The sequence below is a fragment of the Melospiza melodia genome, chromosome 23 (genome assembly GCF_035770615.1).
Source record: "Melospiza melodia melodia isolate bMelMel2 chromosome 23, bMelMel2.pri, whole genome shotgun sequence".
In the NCBI taxonomy this organism is placed as follows: domain Eukaryota; kingdom Metazoa; phylum Chordata; class Aves; order Passeriformes; family Passerellidae; genus Melospiza; species Melospiza melodia.
The window spans coordinates 8,404,774-8,424,957 of NC_086216.1; the positions used below are offsets into that span (position 1 = coordinate 8,404,774).

At 51.7% G+C, this 20,184-nt stretch overlaps 2 protein-coding genes across 2 annotated transcripts; one reads left to right on the plus strand and one right to left on the minus strand.

The window, feature by feature from the left end:
- Positions 1-408: 408 nt before the first annotated feature.
- On the plus strand, positions 409-5,117 carry NEFL (neurofilament light chain). Its single transcript, XM_063175226.1, has 4 exons — positions 409-1,495; positions 2,679-2,803; positions 3,516-3,832; positions 4,542-5,117. Exons 1-4 carry the CDS (start codon positions 446-448, stop codon positions 4,736-4,738), a joined length of 1,689 nt encoding a protein of 562 aa, XP_063031296.1. The 5' UTR covers positions 409-445; the 3' UTR covers positions 4,739-5,117.
- Positions 5,118-11,325: 6,208 nt separating this feature from the next.
- On the minus strand, positions 11,326-16,281 carry NEFM (neurofilament medium chain). Its single transcript, XM_063175208.1, has 3 exons — positions 15,201-16,281; positions 14,705-14,829; positions 11,326-13,341 (listed from the first exon to the last, which is right to left on the minus strand). The coding sequence occupies exons 1-3, from the start codon at positions 16,260-16,262 to the stop codon at positions 11,913-11,915; spliced, it is 2,616 nt and encodes an 871-aa protein (XP_063031278.1). The 5' UTR covers positions 16,263-16,281; the 3' UTR covers positions 11,326-11,912.
- Positions 16,282-20,184: the final 3,903 nt, after the last annotated feature.

The following is a 20,184-nucleotide window of genomic DNA, read 5'->3' on the forward strand; positions in this document are numbered from 1 at the left end:
TGCAGACATCCCTGCAGTGACGGCCGGAGCTGTCCAGGCATCCCTGCGGGGATGGCCGGAGTTGTCCAGGCTTCGCTGCGGTCACGCCCGGAGCTGTCCAGCCATCCCTGCCGCGATGCCCGGAGCTGTCCAGCCATCCCTGCCGTGACACCCGGACTGTCCGGGCATCCCTTCACGGCGGTCACGCCCGGAGCTGTCCAGGCACCACCGGGGCGAGGTCCGGCCCGGTGCCGCTGAGGCATCGCAGCAGCGAGGGAGGGCATGAATGGCTGGATCGCTCCGGGCACCCCCTCCCCGCGGCGGAGCCTGGACCACTCCGGGCGTCGCCTCCCCCGGCGATGTCGCCGCGCCCCGCCCCGTCCCCGCTCCGCCCGCCTTCCCCGCGCATAAATACCGGGCTGCGGGCGGCGCCCGCCGCAGAGCCGTCGCCGGAGCCGCCGCAGCCATGAGCTCGTACGGCTACGACCCGTTCTTCCCGTCCTACAAGCGGCGCTACGCGGACAGCCCGCGCATCCATGTGTCGGTGCGCAGCGGCGGCGGCTTCGGCTCGGCGCGCTCCGCGTACTCCAGCCTGTCCGCGCCCGTGTCCTCCGTGTCCGTGCGCCGCAGCTACGCCACCTCCAGCGCCTCCAGCTCGCTGCTGCACTCGGTGGACAGCCTGGACCTGAGCCAGGTGGCCGCCATCAGCAACGACCTCAAGTCCATCCGCAGCCAGGAGCGAGCGCAGCTGCAGGACCTCAACGACCGCTTCGCCTGCTTCATCGAGCGCGTCCACGAGCTGGAGCAGCAGAACAAGGTGCTGGAGGCCGAGCTGCTGGTGCTGCGGCAGAAGCACGCCGAGCCCTCCCGCTTCCGAGCGCTGTACGAGCAGGAGATCCGCGAGCTGCGCCTGGCCGCCGAGGAGGCGACGAGCGAGAAGCAGGCGCTGCAGGGCGAGCGGGAGAGCCTGGAGGAGACGCTGCGCGGGCTGCAGGCGCGCTACGAGGAGGAGGTGCTGAGCCGCGAGGACGCGGAGGCGCGGCTGCTCGAGGTGCGCAAGGGCGCGGACGAGGCGGCGCTGGCGCGGGCGGAGCTGGAGAAGCGCGTGGACAGCCTGCTGGACGAGCTGGCCTTCCTCAAGAAGGTGCACGAGGAGGAGCTGGCCGAGCTGCAGGCGCAGATCCAGTACGCGCACCTGTCCGTGGAGATGGACGTGTCGGCCAAGCCCGACCTGTCGGCCGCGCTGCGCGACATCCGCGCGCAGTACGAGAAGCTGGCGGCGCGCAACATGCAGAACGCCGAGGAGTGGTTCCGCAGCCGCTTCACCGTGCTCAGCGAGAGCGCCGCCAAGAACACGGACGCCGTGCGAGCCGCCAAGGACGAGGTGTCCGAGAGCCGCCGCCTGCTCAAAGCCAAGACGCTGGAGATCGAGGCCACCCGCGGCATGAACGAGGCGCTGGAGAAGCAGCTGCAGGAGCTGGAAGAGAAGCAGAGCGCGGATATCTCCGCCCTGCAGGTGAGGGGCGCGGGCTGGAAGGGTCCCGCGGGGGAGGGGGGTCGGGGTCCTTCAGGGGAGGGGACGATGGGGTGGGCAGGGTTCTGCGGGTCGGGAGAAATTGGGGTTTGAAGGGTTCTGTAAATGTGGGGATGGTGGGGTTTGGAAGGTTGTGAAGATGAGGGTTTGAAGGGCTCTGCAGGTCGGGAGAAATTGGGGTTTGGAAGGTTCTGAAGATGCGGGGATGATGGGGTTTGAAGGGTTCTGCAGGTCGGGAGAAGTTGGGGCTTGAAGGGTCCAGAAGATGCGGGGATGGTGGGGTTTGAAGGGCTCTGCAGGTGAGACATGATGGGGTTTGAAGGGCTCTGCAGGCAACAGGAGTCAGGTTTTACAGGGTTCTGCAGGTGAGGGGTTTCAGGGTTTTCTGGGCTCTGCAGGTGAAGGGATGGACATTGGGGTGTGAAGGGATGGACATTGGGGTGTGAAGGCCTCTGCAGGTGAGGGGGGTCAGGGTTTGCTGGGTTCTACAGGTGAGAGGAGTTGGGGTCTGCAGTCTCCCAGATGAGGGGATCAGGTTTGGGGGGTTGTCGGGGGCATCACTCCCGGTTTGTGCTGCGCCCGTGCTGCAGATAAGGCATCCTGCAATCACACTGCAGAATGCCACAGAGCTCTAGAGCACGACGTGGTGTGGAAATCCAGACCCAAATCAGGATCTGAATTACCAAAATCTTATCAGGGACACTGCTTATCTAAAATATGAGATCTTATAAAATCAGAATGGAAAATACCCCTGATAATGCCCAATATCCATGTGTCCATGTACTGATTCAGCCTGAACTACACGAAAAAATCATGGAATGTCCTGAGTTGGAAAGGACCCACAAGGATCATCAATGGATATCCCTAAGTTAAAATTAGAAAAAGCTCATAGAGGCCAAAATCAAAATGAAACAATACACAGATTTCATGGATGCTTTAGCACTTGAGTACCAGAAAATTGGGCTCTTTGTGTTAAATAGGACTGGAATAATGTGGAGCAGAAGACCTGCCAGGAATGATGCTTTTTGGCTGAGGGTGGAGTGGGAGCTGTGCAGTTTCTGTCTGCTAGAGCAGGATGAAATTAAAAGGATTGGAGAAATTCCTTGTGATTATTGCTAGACTTGAGAACAGAATTTTATGCTGTCAATATTGTTCCATCCAACAGGATACAATCAACAAATTGGAGAATGAGCTGAGAACCACAAAGAGTGAGATGGCTCGGTACTTGAAGGAATATCAGGACCTGCTCAATGTGAAAATGGCCCTGGACATCGAAATTGCAGCTTATAGGTATGGTGGGGGATGTTCTAAAGAGCCAGAGCTCAGAGCAGTTCCCATTCTCTTCAGGAGAATTCAGGGTATTTAGCATTCCCCCAGCAGAAATATTCAGGGATCTGTGGCAGAGTTTAATCAGCTCCTCTCTATGTGCACACAGGATTTTTAGTTTGGCAATAAGTGATCTCAGTTCTCCATCCTGACAGATGTTCTGTACTTGGGGAAGAGATTTTATATCAGTGGAATTCCTCAGTACCAATGGCTCACTTTAAAAATGGCAAATCCCTCAAATGCCCTCAAGAACAGGGATTTTTTTCTAACTTGTAAATCTACAAATTAAATATTTTCCAGTAGAATTGCTGCTAAATAACTGTGATATTTTATCTCTGATACTGAACAGCATTTCAGTGGAAGCCACAAGGGGGAATACTGAGAGAGCAGCTCCAAGCCTTGTCTGACAGCTCAGCAGCAAATTGTTGCAGCTGCAGGGTGGCAAAATGCACCTCTAGTTTCACTTGCCAGGGCGACCTGGTTCTGGAGAGGTTTTAAGGAAAGGTATTTTAAAGAAAAGTGTTAATTCATGAAAAAATCATTTCTGAATAAATTATTCCAAGCGAACAGGGTGGCACTGGCACAATGTGCTTTAACAACCACGCGTGCAGCCCGCAGGGCTCCTGCTGCAGCACAACCAGCTCATTTCCCCCCTGCTTTTATTTCTCCCTGCCAGGAAGCTGCTGGAGGGGGAGGAGACCCGGCTGAGCTTCACCAGCGTGGGCAGCATCACCAGCGGGTACAGCCAGAGCGCCCCCAGCTTCGGCAGGTCCGCCTACAGCGGCCTCCAGGCCAGCTCCTACCTGATGAGCGCCCGCTCCTTCCCCACCTACTACTCCAGCCACGTGCAGGAGGAGCAGATTGAGATCGAGGAAACCATCGAGGCTGCTAAAGCAGGAGAGGCCAAGGCAGCCCCTGCAGAAGAGGCTGAGGAGGAGGAGAAGGAGGAAGGAGAGGAGGAAGCAGGGGAAGAGGCTGAAGAAGAGGAGGAAGGTACTTAGAGTTGCTTTTAAATCCCTTTTATTCATGCTGCGCTCTGCTCCTAAGGGATAAACCCCAGAAATCCCAATGATTAAATCTAATTATTAAAGTTCTTTCCCTTTCTGCTCCTATGAGCCAAAGGATGGTGGGGTTAAGCACATGGAATTTCTGAATATTGAATGGGAGATAAGGTCAAGTGTTCAAATCAGGCAAATTATGGGTTTCCAAAACCCCCAGTGACAATGCTCAGGTGTTACAGGCATCCTCAGAAAGAAGGACCAAGGACATCCTGAGCTAAATATGAATTCCCAAAGGGCAGCCTGAGATAATGGGAACATCAGCTGATGTGTGGGGCTGGAATTACTGGGTTCAGGGCATGGCACCATCACTGCTCTGCCAGGCACTGGTGGCCATTGAACTGTGAGGCGTTCGTTACTGTAAAGTTAATTATAGTGAAATTACAGCTAATTAAAGAGCCACTTGGAGAGCAGTGAAAGATAATTCAGGTCTTTGGATAAGGCTCTAAGCACTGAGTCCAGAACTGATATTTTTCAAGGCCATGATTTGTTTTTATTAAATGTTTCACTCACCCTGAAATCCAGGAGAAGCTGCTTGTGCAGTTCTGCTGTAGCTGCCAAAATGTGTGGGCTTGAATGGGATTCCCACTGAACTGGCCTCAGGAATTGTTCCTGGATGTGAAATATCTTTGTGTCCCTCAAAGGTGCCAAGGAGGAATCAGAAGAAGCCAAAGAGGGTGAGGAAGAGGAAGGAGAGGGGGAAGAAACAGCAGCAGAAGAAGGGGAGGAGTCCCAGGAAGCTGCTGAGGAAGGTGGTGAGGAGGAGAAGGAGGAGAAGGAGGAGAAGGAGGAGAAGGAAGCAGCAGGAAAGGAGGAGAGCGAAGGCAAGAAGAAGGCTTGATCTGAGGGCAGCTTTCCATCAGCACCACGACTGACTGAGCTCCAGCTGCAGTCTCACCTATTTAATTCAGTGCCCACTGAGTTCCAGTCCATGATTATGATGTTTCTCCCTGTGCAGAGTCTGAGTTTGCTTGCAGAGCACCCAAGGCTTGCTCCCCGAGTGCCGCATGGTTCCACGTATGAGTTCAGGGCTTCTGTCCTTCCTGGGTGACCCAGAACCTTAACATTTCAAATGGGGGGGAAAGAAGTGCTGGGAATGAAAGGTTACCTTTAACTTGCATTTAAACTAATTCTGGAAACGGTGGGTGGGGGAAGTGATGGAGGCTTCATTAAGTACGTGCAATAAAGCTGTCAATAAAGTTCAGAAATGCTTACACGGATTCCTCGTGCATGTCCTCTGTCACTGATGCCCTTAAAAGGTTGATAAAGGGCTTTATCCCACTCTTCTTGTGAATGAGAAGTGGGGAAAATCTCTTGGGTGTAAAATTTCACACATTTTATACCAATACCCTGGGGTGTGGTGGTGCCTGGGATGGGTCTCACTGGCTGAGGGTGCAACAAGCACGAGCTCCCTTCTGAAAAATGGGAATTTTATCAAACCAACACAGAGGGGAAAGGCAAATGTGGCTGTTAAATTGTGGCAGGATTGTTCAGTGTCTGCAGGGTCAGCGAGGAGAGGGAAGAACTATTTAGGATGTAGGTGAGGCTTGGAGCAAAGACTCTTCAAAAATCACATTAAAATCAGAACACGATGAGCAGTGAGAAGGGTGGGTGGTGCAGGGGAAGGAGCTCCTCTCTCCCCCAGGTGCTGTCTGAACTCAGCCCTGCCTCATTTTCTTCTGAGAACTTCCCAGGGCCTTTTGAAGTTTAGGCTGAGCTAAAAAAGGCACAAAAAGGAGCATCTCAAAGCAGCACAGCCTGGCAGTTCCACAAGCCATGTCCTGTGCTCTGAGCCTGTCAATGCTCAATTGCCTGAGGCTGATAGAGGAAAATTAAACCTTGTAAGGACAAGCACTGGGCCAATGCTGCCAATGAAACCAGTTTAAATAAACTAAACCCATGGAAATTTGAGATAAAATAGGCATTAATGGCTGCACTAAACCTTACAGAAAGGTTTTCTGGATGAGTTTTTGTGCAGGATTTTGGGGTAATTTGATTTTATGCACTGGTGCTGTGGTATCAGCTGGTTTGCATTGGTTCTCCTCAATGGCTTTGTCCAGAGAGAAAGGAAATCTCTTTTTTTATACAAGTCTTTGGGGGATACCAAAAGCATCTCCATGTATAAAGTGTGATAAAAAAGATTACCATGGATGAAGCAAGCACTTCAGATTATTATTTTCTTCCACATTCCCAAGAAAAGGAGCAAGAGAAAGAAAAGAAGCTTGGTCAAACCATTCAGAAAAGCAGTAATCCCAGTAACTCACAGTTCCAGTATCATTTCCAATCATTTTTTCCCCTACTTTCCTAGGAGTTTGACCCTTTTGCAAACCAGAAGTAAAATAATTTTCACTTTCTTCAGCAACACCTCCTAAATATTTATTTTCACGTTTCCCTCCTGCTTTTAATGGAGATTTTTCTCCCTGTGTTGAAACATTTCTTTTCACATTTCCCTCCTCTTTCAATGGAGATTTTTCTCCCTGTGTTTAAATATTTCTTTTTACATTTCCCTCCTCTTTCAATGGAGATTTTTCTCCCTGTGCCTCAATATTTCCTTTTACATTTCCCTCCTCTTTCAATGGAGATTTTTCTCCCTGTGTTTAAACATTTCTTTTTTACATTTCCCTCCTCTTTCAATGGAGATTTCTCTCCCTGTGCTTAAATATTTCCTTTTACATTTCCCTCCTCTTTCAATGGAGATTTTTCTCCCTGTGTTTAAACATTTCTTTTTACATTTCCCTCCTCTTTTAATGCAGATTTTTCTCCCTGTGTTTAAACATTTCTTTTTACATTTCCCTCCTCTTTTAACATAGATTTTTCTTTTTTACATTTCCCTCCTCTTTTAACGGAGATTTTTCTCCCTGTGTTTAAACATTTCTTTTTACATTTCCCTCCTCTTTCAATGCAGATTTTTCTCCCTGTGTTTAAATATTTCCTTTTACATTTCCCTCTTTTAACGGAGATTTTTCTCCCTGTGTTTATGCAGAGCCATTGCTACAAAGCAGATTTTATTTTCCCTTTGCAGGACAAGGGTGAGGAGAACCTGGGGACCTTGAAGTGCTCTTCACAGAGCCCTCAATATTTCTTTTTTACATTTCCCTCCTCTTTCAATGGAGATTTTTCTCCCTGTGTTTAAACATTTCTTTTTACATTTCCCTCCTCTTTTAACGGAGATTTTTCTTTTTTACATTTCCCTCCTCTTTTAACGTAGATTTTTCTGTTTTACATTTCCCTCCTCTTTCAATGCAGATTTTTCTCCCTGTGTTTAAATATTTCCTTTTTTACATTTCCCTTCTCTTTCAATGGAGATTTTTCTCCCTGTGTTTAAATATTTCCTTTTTTACATTTCCCTCCTCTTTCAATGGAGATTTTTCTCCCTGTGTTTAAACATTTCTTTTTACATTTCCCTCCTCTTTTAACGGAGATTTTCCTTTTTTACATTTCCCTCCTCTTTTAACGGAGATTTTTCTTTTTTACATTTCCCTCCTCTTTTAACGTAGATTTTTCTTTTTTACATTTCCCACCTCTTTTAATGGAGATTTTTCTTCTTGTGTTTAAATACTTCTATTTACATTTCCCTCCTCTTTCAATGGAGATTTTTCTCCCTGTGTTTAAATACTTCTATTTACATTTCCCTCCTCTTTTACCTGATATTTTCCCCCCTGTGTTTATGCAGAGCCATTGCTACAAAGCAGATTTTATTTTCCCTCTGCGGGACGGGGGTGAGGAGCACTGGGGGAACCTGCAGGGTTGTTCATGATTCTGATCATGATTGCTACAAAGCAGATTTTATTTTCCCTCTGGAAAGGAGCAGGAGCACTGGGGGAACCTGCAGGGCTCTCACAGAGGTCTCTCCGGGCTGTGAGGGATGGAGGGAGCTGCTCTGGGGTGTGACAGCCCCAGCTCCCCCAGCAGACTGTTGGGGCTGCTGCTCGGAGATAAGGAATGGGAGCTGCTTCTCAGAAACGGGAGCTGCTTCTGGGAACTGCCCCAGTGCGCTCAGCTGGCTGCTCCTGAGGAGGGAAATGCTGTTCCAGCCCTGGGCAGAGCCCAGCAGGAGCATCAGAGGCAGAGCAGAGCTGGACAGCTGGGCTGGAGGGAGCACTGACCAGGGGTGGAGGGACAGGACAGGGGAGAGTGGCTTCAAATGGCTTCAAACTGGCAGGGAGGAGCTTTAGATGGGATATGGGGAGGGAATTCCTTATTCAGAGGGTCTTGAGGGGATGAGATGGAATTCCCAGAGAAGCTGTGGCTGCCCCTGGGTCCCTGGCAGTGCCCAAGGCCAGGCTGGACACTGGGACAGGGGAAGGTGTCCCTGCCATGGGCTGGTAGGACTGGAGGGGCTTTAAGGTCCCTTCCAACCAAACCATTCCATGATTCATCAAACCCTGCCTTTCTCCAAGCACTCTGAGCTCCTTTAACTCTTCCAACCCCAAAATTTTCATCTCCTTTCACAATGCTTTTTTGCTGACTAACCCTTCCTTCCCTCGGCCCTTTGCATCCCTCTTGCTTTTGGGAAGTGAAGCTCCCTGTGCACCCAGGGCTGTTTCAGAGCAGCACACACAGAATCCCAGCAGCTCTGCCCTCCCTGTGCACCCAGAGCTGCTCCATAGCAGCCCCCAGAGCTGCAGCAGCTCTCTCCTCTCTCCTGCAGCCGTTCCCAGGCTGGTCCCTGCTCCCTGGGTTATTTTTAATGCCTTGCAGCTCCGCAGGCTGAGTCAGCCAAGCAGGAGCTGCAGCAGGGCTGGCTCTGCAGGGGCACCAGGCTGGGTTCCCCACTCCTGCCCTCTGCCCAGCCCGGTGGGGAGCCCGGGCCGGGCTCCTGTGCCCCAGCAGCTCCAGGGCTGGGGATGGATCCTGCTGCCAGCACTCCTTACCTTGGAGAACCCGGGGCTGCCTTTGACGCAATGCAGTAAAAGCTGGCACAGGGAGCCTCAGGAGAAACTTTCAGCCCAGTTGCAGCTGCAAATGAAGCCAGAAGTGTCCGGGGGGTCTTTCCTGCTCTTTGGGGCTGGATCAGGCTGAGATCTCGCCCCAGGGAGGTGCTGGGTGCTTTCCCTGAGGTGCACACACAGCCCCTCACACCCCCTCTGCCCTCACAGGGGAACGCCTGTACAGAACACCCACAGCCCAGAAATTCACCTTTAATAGCTCAACAATTAACAGCCCATCATTTCCTGCCACCCAGATTAGTTAGGGATGCTTTAATCCTGAAAAGGCAGCAATAAAGCCCGGGTGTGGATGGGGAGAGCACAAACCCTGATGACTGGAGAAAATTCTGGTGCCTGACTCAGCTCCCTGGCAAATGCATCCTGTTTGTGTTTTGTAATGCTTCTCAGCTTGTTCCCACCTGGAATTTTGTTCTGGGATGCTGAAAAATAACTCCGGCATCTCCACAAGCCAGCACAGGAAAAAGATCCCGGTTTAGAGCCCTCCAGCTCTCGAAGCCACGGTGGTCTAAATATCCCACCTTAAAAGAGATGCAGAAATCTTCACTGTAAATTCCTTTAATTATTATTTTTCCCTGCATGGATTTTTTTCCCATTGTTTAATGAACTTCTCTGTCTGAAAATAATTATTCCCATCACTGGTTCTGTGCAGTCTGGAGGAGTAATTGGTGCAGAACAGGCAAATAACATCCTATTTATGCCTCCCTGCCCGGGAATGGTGCTCTCCTTTGAAACTGTTTGATTGCAGATGTCAGTAGACAAAACCTCTTGGCACCATTAAATATTAATCAGTTCTTACAGTTTTATAAACATTTAGAAATGTGTTAACCACTTGCTTGTTCCTCTTAGGACTTGCTGGGAACATCTGCAGTGGGAAATGGGCTAAACACACAAATCCAGTGTGTTGGAGCAGGGGGAAAACACACTTGTGGGTAATAACTGAAAGCTGGGAGGGTGAAAGGGGTGGAATGAGGATGTTGTGGAACACATAATTCCACATTGAACATTGGTCTCTGGTTCAGTGCCGGTGTTCTCTTGGAAACTGTGTTTAAATCTAAGGGGAGAACACCTTGGATTCTCACAAGCCTTTGGGCACTTTGTGCTTTTACGCAATTTGATGCAGATACCAAAAAAGAGGGGAATTCTACACTCCTTGTTCCTAAAGGTAAAGTTATTTTTGTGTCACACCCACACAGGACTATGGAGAAGCTGCTGTTTAATTTGTTAACTCTGCTTTAATTAAACATCACTCAGCAGCCAAGCTGTGGAGCACAGATTCCCATTATTGATAGCAGCAGGAGAAACATCCATTGCTTTGCTCCACAGACACCCAGATTCATTTGGAAGCTTTATCTGCTATAGGCTCTCCACCACTTCTCCAGTGAGGAATGTGCTGAACCCTTTCAATTAAAAACTCCTTGATCTTCAATTATTGATGGGGTGAAGGCACGTGGAAATTCTAGATTTTGATCAGACCCTCAGTCAGGCAACAGATTTCAGGGTAGTCCACGGCCTGAATCCAGGCATGGAAATTATTTGCATTTCTTTGTGAGATGTGGGAGGTGGGGCAGCAGCTGCACTCTTCATTTTCCTTTTGAAATGGGAAGCAAAACCAAAATTAATCCTATAATGACCAATTAATTCTCACATTGGAGTTGGGGCTTTATCTTCTCCCTTTTTTCCTTTGTTTCCTTTTATTTTTCCACGTAGAGCAATTTTTGATTGGCTTTGTTCTTAACAAATGAACAAATTAACCCCCTTGGGTTAATTTTTGGTTTTAGAATTTTGTGTTTAGAGGCAAATTGAACTTTTTGATCGTTGGACCCAGAGACTAAATAAGGAGGTTCCAACAAAATTAAGGCAAGAGGGGGTAAAATAACCAGAGCCAAGCCTGTTCTGAGGGCTTGGTTGAGTCTCTTAATGGGTTTTTGCTCAGTTGAGTGACAAACTGGTGCCACAGAAGATGCCACACCCAGCCTCTCTCCCCAGGAAAATCCAGGAATCATTTAGAAATTGGCTCTCTGTGTGTGGATGTTGGGGTGTAGGGAGGACAACAACACTTGCAGCAGATTTTAACCTTTTTTTGGCTCAGCACAAACAGGACTGGGGGCTTAGAGTCTTCCCCTTCCTAAAAAAAAAAAAAAACAATTGCAACCCCTCTAAGCACCTCAAGGCCAGGCAGAGGTGTTCTATGGACTCCTCTTTCCTCTAGAAAATTTGGGATGTAGCTCTTATTTTCCTAATTGAGCCTTTGTGTGTTGTTAGAGGAAATTTGTTCATCATATCCAATTCTCAAGGCACAGAACATCCTGAGCTGGATGGGACCCCCCAAGGACAATCAAAGTCCAACTCTAGACAAAAGAGAACACCAAGGAGAAGAACCTCAACCAATTACCAACCCATGCAGCTGCATTCCCATTCAGGAGAGAGCACCCAGCTTAGGGAGGGGTTTAATTTGGGAAAAACTCATCAGAACAAGTCATGTTTTCATATTGACCTTTATTGAGCAAGAACTGCTGTGACTGTTTTACATCAAACAACAAAAGGTTGCGTACTGTGCATGTCAACAAGGTTCTCCCAGGAGCAAAAGTCCACCCTAATTGCACCAGTGAGGTAAACATAATTAGTTATAAGTAGCTTTTTTTTTATTTTTTAAGGCTAGGAGAGTTCTGGTTCTCATGAATACTCTATGACTGTTTTCAGTTTGGTTTTGGCTCAGTTGGTTCTTTGCATAATACATCTGAACTCGCTCCTCAGATATGTCCCTCCAACAGCTCAGGAAATTCAGAAAAGCTTCCTCTGCACATTTCATCTCATGCACTAGTAGTAGTAGTATTTTTTTGTAGATCCCCAAGCTCTGTGGAGGGAGTACATCTTGAGCCTGCATGCATTCCCCCCCCCTTCCCTATATTGCACGAAAAAGTAAAATACTGTGTGTCTGGAGCCTCCGTGAGAGAACCCGATCTGCTTTGAAGCCGTCACCCACATGCATTTTGCAGCTGTCTATGGCTTAACCTTTTGCACCGACCCAAGCTCTTGAATTGGTTTGAATTTTAGCTATGGTTGCTTTTATTCGCTCTCTTTAATCTCCTTTACTACAGCATGTGAAGTGACTTTCTCCACTTTCTTGGTGGACACCAACTTCTCCTCAAAGCTCTCTTCGTGCTCCTCCACCTTCTGAGTGACGGTCACCGACTTCGTGATGAACGTGGTGCCGCTGTCCCCGCCCTCCCCGGTGATTTTCTCTGCCTTTTTGGTTACTACGATTTTCTCAGCCTTGTCATCCACAGGGCTCACGTCGAGGCCGTTAGTGACCACTCCCTTGTCTTCCTCCTCCTTCTCCTTGGACTCCTCCTCCTTCTTCTCCTCCACCTCCCCGTTGACCGCGATGTCCTCTTTCCTGGACTCCTTCTCGGCCTCGGCGCTCACTTTCGTGACCTTGGTGACAGTGACGGTCTCTTCCACCACAGCCTTGGCATCCTTGCCTGGGGAGGGAGGTTTCTCCGGGGACCGCGGCTTCTCGGGGCTCGCGGCCTTCTCGGGGGTGCGCGGCTTCTCGGGGCTGGCCGGCTTCTCGGGGGAGCGCGCCTTCTCCGGGGGTGCCAGCTTCTCGGGGGGTGCCAGCTTCTGCGGGGCCACGGCCTTCTCGGGGCTGGCAGCTTTCTCTGGGGTGGCAGCTTTCTCGGGGGTCACAGCCTTTTCTGGGGTGGCAGCTTTCTCGGGGGTCACAGCCTTTTCTGGGGTGGCAGGTTTCTCCGGGGTCACAGCCTTCTCGGGGGTGGCAGGTTTCTCCGGGGAGGTCACCTTTGGTGTGGCAGGTTTCTCTGGAGATGCAGCTTTCTCCTCCTCCTTGGCCGCCTTCTCCACTTTCTCCACCTTCTGTTCCTTTGCTGCTTCCGCGGCTTTTTCTTTGGGGGCAGCCTTGGCCGGCTCTGTTACAGGGGATTTGGGGGGGGACTTTACGGGAGGTGTTTTGACCTTCTCTGCCTTTGCCAGTACCTCTTCAGCTTTGCCCTTGGCCTCAGGTTTTTCCTCCTCTTCCTCAGCTTCCTCCCCTTCTTCCTTTTCCTCGATTTCTTCTTTTTCAGAGCCACCTTCTTCTGCAGCGTCAGATTTTGCAGCTTCTTCTTCCTCCTCTGCTTCTTCTTCCTCCTTCTCTTCCTCCTCGGCTGCAGCTTCTTGTTCTGCAGGAGCTTCTTCCTCTGCAGCTTCTTCTGCTTTTTCTTCCTCCTGTTCCTCTTGCTGTGCCTTGGCTGCCATTTCTTCTGCGATGGCTGCCAGGGCATCTTCCATTTCAGACTTTTCATCCTCCACCTTCGTCTCTTCAATGATTTCTTCTACAAACTTGTGCTGGACCTTCAGCTTTGGTGGTTCGATTTTTGTTTTCTGGATTTTGGTGGATGCTATTGTGACAGATGGTTGTCTGTGTGTGAATATGGGACCAGTAATGCTTCCAGAGAAGGCACTGAATCTTGTCTCCTCACCCTCCAGCAGCTTCCTAAGGGAATCAGGAGGAGAGAAAAAAAGAAAATGAGCATGAAAAACCAAAATAAGGGACAGCTATGGGAATAATTGTGTCTGTCCCATCCTTGGAAGTGTCCAAGGCCAGGCTGGACGGGGCTTGGAGCAGCCTGGGATCGTGGAAGGTGTCCCCGCTTTGGGATGGGCTTTAAGGTCTCTTCCATCCCAAACCATTCCAGGATTCCATAACATTTCCCTGCTGTACTATTCCCCTGCCAGCAGGATGGGACCAGTTTGCTGTGGAATGTGCTGGAACTGTCGAGGGCCATCCACTGCTCACAGCCCCAGCCCAGCTTTCCTTGAATCTGCTCTTTTTGCAAACTCACATTCAGCAGTTTTTAGCTTGGTATTGCTTATGACTAGTGTGATACCTTCAGTGATCAGTTAAAATTCATCTTTACTGTCAGAAAGCTTCATTGTGGTGTAAATCAGCAGGGATTAGGACAAACTAGGTAATTTAATAGGATTCATTATGACTTAGGCAAACAGAACTTGACACAGCCAACAGACCCAAATCAAATATTGTGTCTGAGGCAGTCACAGCTGATTAGAGCACGTGTTCTAATTTCATAATTTGGGCATCCACCTTTTCTCTGTGGGAATATGAAAACTCGAGGCTTCAGCTGACTTTGGCAGCAGGCAGCTACAGCCCCTGGCATGTCTGTGTGTCTGAGCAACCTCAGAAATTTCAACAGATCTCGAGATGGGGGTGGGTTTTTGTTGTTTTTACTTTTCTTCTGTTCAAATGTTTTTCATCTAAGCCAGTGACCCAGAAAAATCAGGAGCTCTCCAGTGAGAGTTCTGAAGTGATACAGAGGAGACTAAAAAAACCTGCCAGGTGATGGCAACAGCAAGCAGTGCTCAGCTCGAGATTAGAGCAGATGCCTCTGAAGGAAAGTTGAGCAAGAAAAGTAAAAGTGTTTGTGACAGACAGATCAGCACTCACTGCCTCAAACCATGATCAAGCAAATTCACTGTCTCTCGCAGGCGATAAAAGGGAGCTCTGGTGACAAGCCCTGCATGCCTGGCATCTGCAAAGCAGACGGGAATTAAAAATAACCTCGTCTTTCGCTGCATCTGCTGCTCTGCAGCCAAGGACAGGATGCGGCACGGGAGCCGGCACTGAGTCACGCTGTGCCGTGCCCGGGGGCTCGCTGGCAGCTCTGCTGATCCCTAATGACCTTCTGGGCTCTCTAATGGCTGCAGGGATGCAGCCGAGCTCTCATTTCACCCGTGTTCACTGCCTGCAGATATTGCTGAGCTGTGGTAAAGCTTCCTGAGCCAGCAGCATCCGCAGTGCTATTAATATTCCAGACGTGTCTGCAAAGATCCCACTGTACCTGTATGCAGCAATTTCGATGTCCAGGGCCATCTTGACATTGAGGAGGTCCTGGTACTCCCGCAAGTGACGAGCCATTTCCCACTTGGTTCCTCTGAGCTCGTTTTCCAGCTGGTGAATCGTGTCCTGCAAGGGAGACGCAGAAACCCCCTGTGACACAGGCAGAGCCGCGCGGGGGCACAGAGCGGGCACAACTTCTCTGCGGGCACTTTTAGAAACTCTTCCCGCCGCTCGGGGAGGCAGGGCTGCCACCAGAGCAGGACCCACCCGCTCCCACCGCATCGTCCCCCCGACCTCCGCATCCCTGCATCCCGCGCTGCGGAGCCGGCACAGGGCGCGTCCCGCATCCCTCCCGCATCTCCTGCTCCCGGAGCCGGCACCGGGCACCTCCCGCACCCTCCTCCCGGATCACCGGGCACCTCCCGCATCCTCCCCCCCGGAGCCGGCACCGATTCCCCCGGCGGGCTCGGGACAGCCCCGCGCCGCCGCCCCGGTACCTGGTAGGTGGTGAGGTCGTTGTTGTGGCGCTCCTCGATGTCGCTGAGCTGCCTCTCCAGCGACTCCTTGGTGCCGCGCACCGACTCGAGCTCGATGCTCTTGGACTGGAGCTGCCGGCGGTACTCGGCGATCTCCTCCTTGGCGGAGCGGATCGCCTCCTTGTTCTGCTCGGCCGCCTCGGTGAGCTTGGCGTAGCGGCACTTGAACCACTCCTCGGCCTGGTGCATGTTGTGGTCGGACTGGCACTCGAGCTGGGCGCGGATCTCCTTCAGCGCCGTCGTCAGGTCCGTCTTCAGGTAGTCCTTCCTCTCCACGGTGGCGTGGGACGCCTGCAGCTGCGCCAGCAGCTCGGCCACCTCCTCCTCGTGGTTGCCCCTGAGGAAGGCCACCTCGTCCTGCAGCGACTGCACCTTCTTGTCCAGCTCGGCGCGCATCAGCGAGGCCTCCTCCATCTCCTTGCGCAGGGCGCGGATCGTCGCCTCCGTCTCGTCGCGCAGCCGCGCCTCATCCTCGAAGCGCTCCCGCAGGCGCTGGATGTCCTCCTCGATGTGCTCCGAGTCCAGCTGGATCTGCGCCTTCTCGTGGCTCACCTGCTCCAGCGCCCCGCGCAGCTCCCGCAGCTCCTGCTCGTAGGCGTCGCTGAGCTGCGCCCGCCCGGCGTGCTTCTGCCGCAGCGCCGCCAGCTCCGCCTCGATCTCCTTGTTCTGCTGCTCCAGGTAATGCACCTTCTCGATGTAGCCGGCGAAGCGGTCGTTGAGCCCCTGCAGCTGCTCCTTCTCGTTGGAGCGGCTCAGCTTGAGCTCGGCCGCGCCGTTGAGCAGCGAGGACTGGCTCACGTCCAGGCTCTCGGCCGAGCTCAGCACCGTGGAGCCGTAGGCGGCCCGCGGGCCGCCCAGGTTGGGGCGCTTGTAGGAGGAGGACACGGTGCTGCCCGAGCCCCGCGACCACGACTGCGAGCGGAAGCCGCTGGACGGGGAGGCGCTGGCGCGGCTGTAGGTGGCCCGGGTCTCGGTCACCCGGCGGTACGAGGGGTTGCCCAGGGGCTCCATGGTGTAGCTCATGGTGGGGCGCTGGGGGCGGCGGTGCGGGGCTGCTCCGGCCGCCGCCGCCCCTTTTATAGCCCCGCCGGGGCGGCCCCGCACACGTGTGCGGGGGGCGGCTCCCCCCGGCCCGGCCCCGGCCCGCCCCGCGCCCCGCCCCGGCTCCCCCTTCCATCCTTCCCTCCTTCCTTCCCTGGCGCCCCTCGCCTTGTCCCGGCCGCCCCTGCCCGGCCCCTGCCCCTCCCCGCTGCCCCTTCCCCATTCCCCATTCCCCGTTCCCCGCTCCCCTTGCTGCCCCCGCTCCCTGCCCCCGTCCCCGTTGCCCACCCACTCCCCCCTTGTCTCCGCTGCCCCCATCTCTCCTTTCCCCCTCCCGCTGCCCCCTTCCCTTCCCCGTGTTCCTTCCCCCTTGCCCGTCTTCCTTCCCCCCCTCCCCTCGGCCAGCACCCTCTTTCTTTCCTTCCTTCCATTCTTTCCTTCCTTTCTTTCTTCCTCCCTTACTTCCCATTCTTCCCTTTCTTTGTCCCTTCCCTTCCTTTTGTTTTTTGTTGGTTTTTTAATTTTCCCCCTACTCTTGCTTTCCTGCCTTTCATTTCTTTCCCCTATTTTTCTCCCATTCCTCGTCACTCTTCTCCCTCTTTTCCTCTGTTTTCTCTCCGGCAGCGCCCAGGGCAGAGCGGAGCGCGGTGCCGGCCCCGGGCCGCTGCCGGGGCTGCAGAGCGGGGTAGGGCCGGGGCTGGGAACGGGAACGGGAACGGGATGCGGGATGCGGGATCAGCGCCTCCATCACCACGGACAGCTCCGGCCCCGCGGGCTGGGGGTCGGACCGGCCTGCAGCGGGGCTCGGGGGGCATCGGGGGGCACAGGGAGCCGCAGATGGGTGGAGAGGGTTGTTCCCCCATGCCCTGTCCCCCGTCCCCAGGCGGGGCGGGCTGTGAAGGTCGCAGCGGGCGGGGGAGGCGCTCGCCGGGGCTCTGCGGCACCGAGCGCTCCCCGCACCGGCCCCGGGGGCTCTGCGGAGGGGCGGGGGGACCCTGGAGCGCTCAGCAAGAGTTTGGGAGACCCCCGGCATCCCAAATCCTTGCTCTTGGTTCTTCCCTTCCTCTCTTTCTTCCTTTCTCTTTTCTCTTCTCTTTTCCTCCCACCCATCCGCTCTGATCTAACGCTTGGTGCATTGCTCAGAATGAATAATAAATAGTTTGAAACCTTGGTAGAAATTATGTTTCTGGGGGGAAAATAGACTTTGTATGGGCTGCATGACAGTGCCTGGCTGCCATCCAGGCTCCGAACCCTCCTGGAGGGATTACAGCTGCGGAGGAAACGGATTAGTAAACTGCAAAGAGAAAATAAAAAACCATAAAACAACCAAAAAACCCCCCAAACTGACGGTGCTAGAAAAAGCCCTGCCACAGCTCGCGTGGAAAAGCAGAGGGACGCTGAGCGGGGAGAGGTAACTCCTCACTCAGACGGTGCAGAAAGGGCTCTGCTGTGATCACAGCCGGAATTTTTGAGCAGACGAGCCCGTGAAAGGCAAACCCCGCTGCCAAGCCGGTTCCTGGTGGGATGGTGTGGCCGGGCAGCGCTCGGGGACAGGGTTAAACTTGGCCGGGCACACGGAGCCTCGCACCCCCGGCGGCTCATTAACATGACGCTGTCATAGGACTGCAGCACTGCAGTCAGGCACTGCCCGGGTTTAGCCCGGGTTTATCCCGGGATTGCTCCGAGCACGGGCAGCTCCAGCCCTGCCTCACCCCCCAGATCATCCCCACAGCACAGGGGCTTTGTGCTAATGAAGCAATCGCGGATTCAAAACCTGCCTCGTTCATTTTGCTGAAAGTTTCTGCCATAGGCACAAACCCCTTTGGATTTCATTGGGAGCGAAAATAAAATTACTGCCTGTCAGGGCATTGCATTTTGTTTCTTTTTAGGGTGAAAGATATGTTATGATCTGGTTTATTAATGGGGTTTTTCCCCCTGATAATAGAGATTGGGAGGGGGAACAGATCATGGTTTAACCCATGAGGAAAACTCACTGCATAAGGAAACACAGAGTTAACAGAGGTGCTGGGGAGCTTTTATTATCCTTTTAATCTCCTGACAACAAGGACTGGCAGATGGAACTTTGTAATAAAACTCCCTCTCATTAAATACCTCGGTGTTTGAAATCCATTTACCCTGTATGCAAAATAAATTGTTGCTTTATAACCAGGCAGGGCTAAGTTTGATTTATCTATTTAATAGTGATACCAAGCAATACAAACTTTTATGGAACACAATGCATCCCACGTATATAGGGATTGCTTTAAAAATCAGGATATTTAGAAGGGGAAAAGTTGGCATTCACGGAGGTGTGTAGTGCAGAAATTCTGAAATAAAATTCATTGTTTTAATTGAAAACAGAGCCTTGCAGTGTGAATTTCTGCTCTCTAATCAGATGCAGGGGGACAGAGCTCCTGCTACATTATCCTGAAGGTGGTTTGAAGGTTAAAGTGAGTCAGGGAAATCAGTCTGAGATGTTCCCTCTTTTCTGATGAGTAATTAAACCCTTTTCCCTTTCTGTCTGGAGATATTGAAATGCAGGCTGATATTTCTGCTGAAGGAGAATTGTTTTTGCCTCAAAGTTGACCAAAGCAGAGCAAAGCTGATGTCTCAGGATTGAGGCAGGAGGAGGGAAGGGGCACTCCCATGCAAAGGGAAAGCAGCAGCATCGATTTTAATCTTGATTGTCCACTACTGACAAACCTGCAGTGAGGGGAGGGGGACACTGAGTCCTGCAGCTTCCTTAAAAAAATAAGAGAAAAGGAAAGAAAATACAGAAAGTGGAGTAGCACAACAGCCTGGCTGCTGCCAGGGAAAGATCAAAATACATCCAATGATAATGAATTCATTTGAATATATTAAGAAAGTATTGAATCAGATGGGTGGAATAAAAGAGGGGGCTGGGTGGGGTTTTTTATGTTGGAGAGAGGCAGCAGGATGAAGGCACTGTGCAGGTAATGCAACGTGGTTGGAAATATTACAGATTATTTGTAATAATTAAGATTGGGAGATTAAGATTGTAATAATTAAAGGGGATTTGTCTTGATAAGTTTTTAATATAAAGCCTGGTTAAGTTTAAGCAATTCAAGCCTAAATAGATCTTAATGATAACCATGTAAGGACGGCAAACAGCGACATCAGATGGAATTTTGACAGAGAGGAAAAGGAGTCAGGAAATCAGGATTTGGTCCATTTTGATGTTCCCCACCAGGCAGTGATGGGACTGGCCAAACTGCAGGATTTACACCCATTTAGGGTGTAAATTTACACCCATTTCCAGCCCTGGAGCCCCTGGTGTGCTGTGGGGTCACCCCAAACTCACCATCAATAACATCAGGACATCAGCAGGAAATCGGTCTCGTTCCAGCTGAGCCAGGAGAGCAAGGACGGACATTTGAGCCCAGCTGAGGATGTGGCCTGGGATATTTAAATGGCCACAGCCAGGGAGGAAAAAATGGGATTTATGGCCTAAGGGCCTCGTCCTGGACTGCTGGATGCTCCTTGAAAGGGGATTTCACCCCTGAGGGAGCCCAGGGGTGCCCAGCGCAGCCCAGGGCCAGGCAGGGCTGATTTTTAACAGGATTCATTTTTTCCTTGTCATTTGTTCAGGGTCTCAAGATTTGAAGGATCAGGTTTGGGTTATCCTGTTCACAAAAGATCTTCAGCATCCTCAGGGACTTGGGGCAAAGAGGGAAGGGGCTGGAGGGGAGAGAATGAACTGTGAGCATTTTGGGGTGGGAATGGGTGATTTTAAGGTTCCTTTTGGGGTGAGAATGGATGATTTTAAGGTTCTTTTTGGGGTGGGAATGGATAATTTTAAGGTCCTTTTTGGGGTGGGCATAGGATAATTTTAAGGTTCTTTTTAGGGTGGGAATGGATGATCTTTAAGGTTCTTTTTAGGGTG

Bases quoted from the DNA above. Each gene is read 5' to 3' on its own strand.
- NEFL (XM_063175226.1), top strand. From the start codon at position 446: ATGAGCTCGTACGGCTACGACCCGTTCTTCCCGTCCTACAAGCGGCGC. The intron at 1,496-2,678 runs GTGAGGGGCGCG...TCCATCCAACAG, and splicing joins CGGATATCTCCGCCCTGCAG to GATACAATCAACAAATTGGA. The intron at 3,833-4,541 runs GTACTTAGAGTT...TGTCCCTCAAAG, and splicing joins GGCTGAAGAAGAGGAGGAAG to GTGCCAAGGAGGAATCAGAA.
- NEFM (XM_063175208.1), bottom strand. From the start codon at position 16,262: ATGAGCTACACCATGGAGCCCCTGGGCAACCCCTCGTACCGCCGGGTG. The intron at 14,830-15,200 runs GTACCGGGGCGG...TCTCCCTTGCAG, and splicing joins ACGACCTCACCACCTACCAG to GACACGATTCACCAGCTGGA. The intron at 13,342-14,704 runs GTACAGTGGGAT...TGATTCCCTTAG, and splicing joins ATCGAAATTGCTGCATACAG to GAAGCTGCTGGAGGGTGAGG.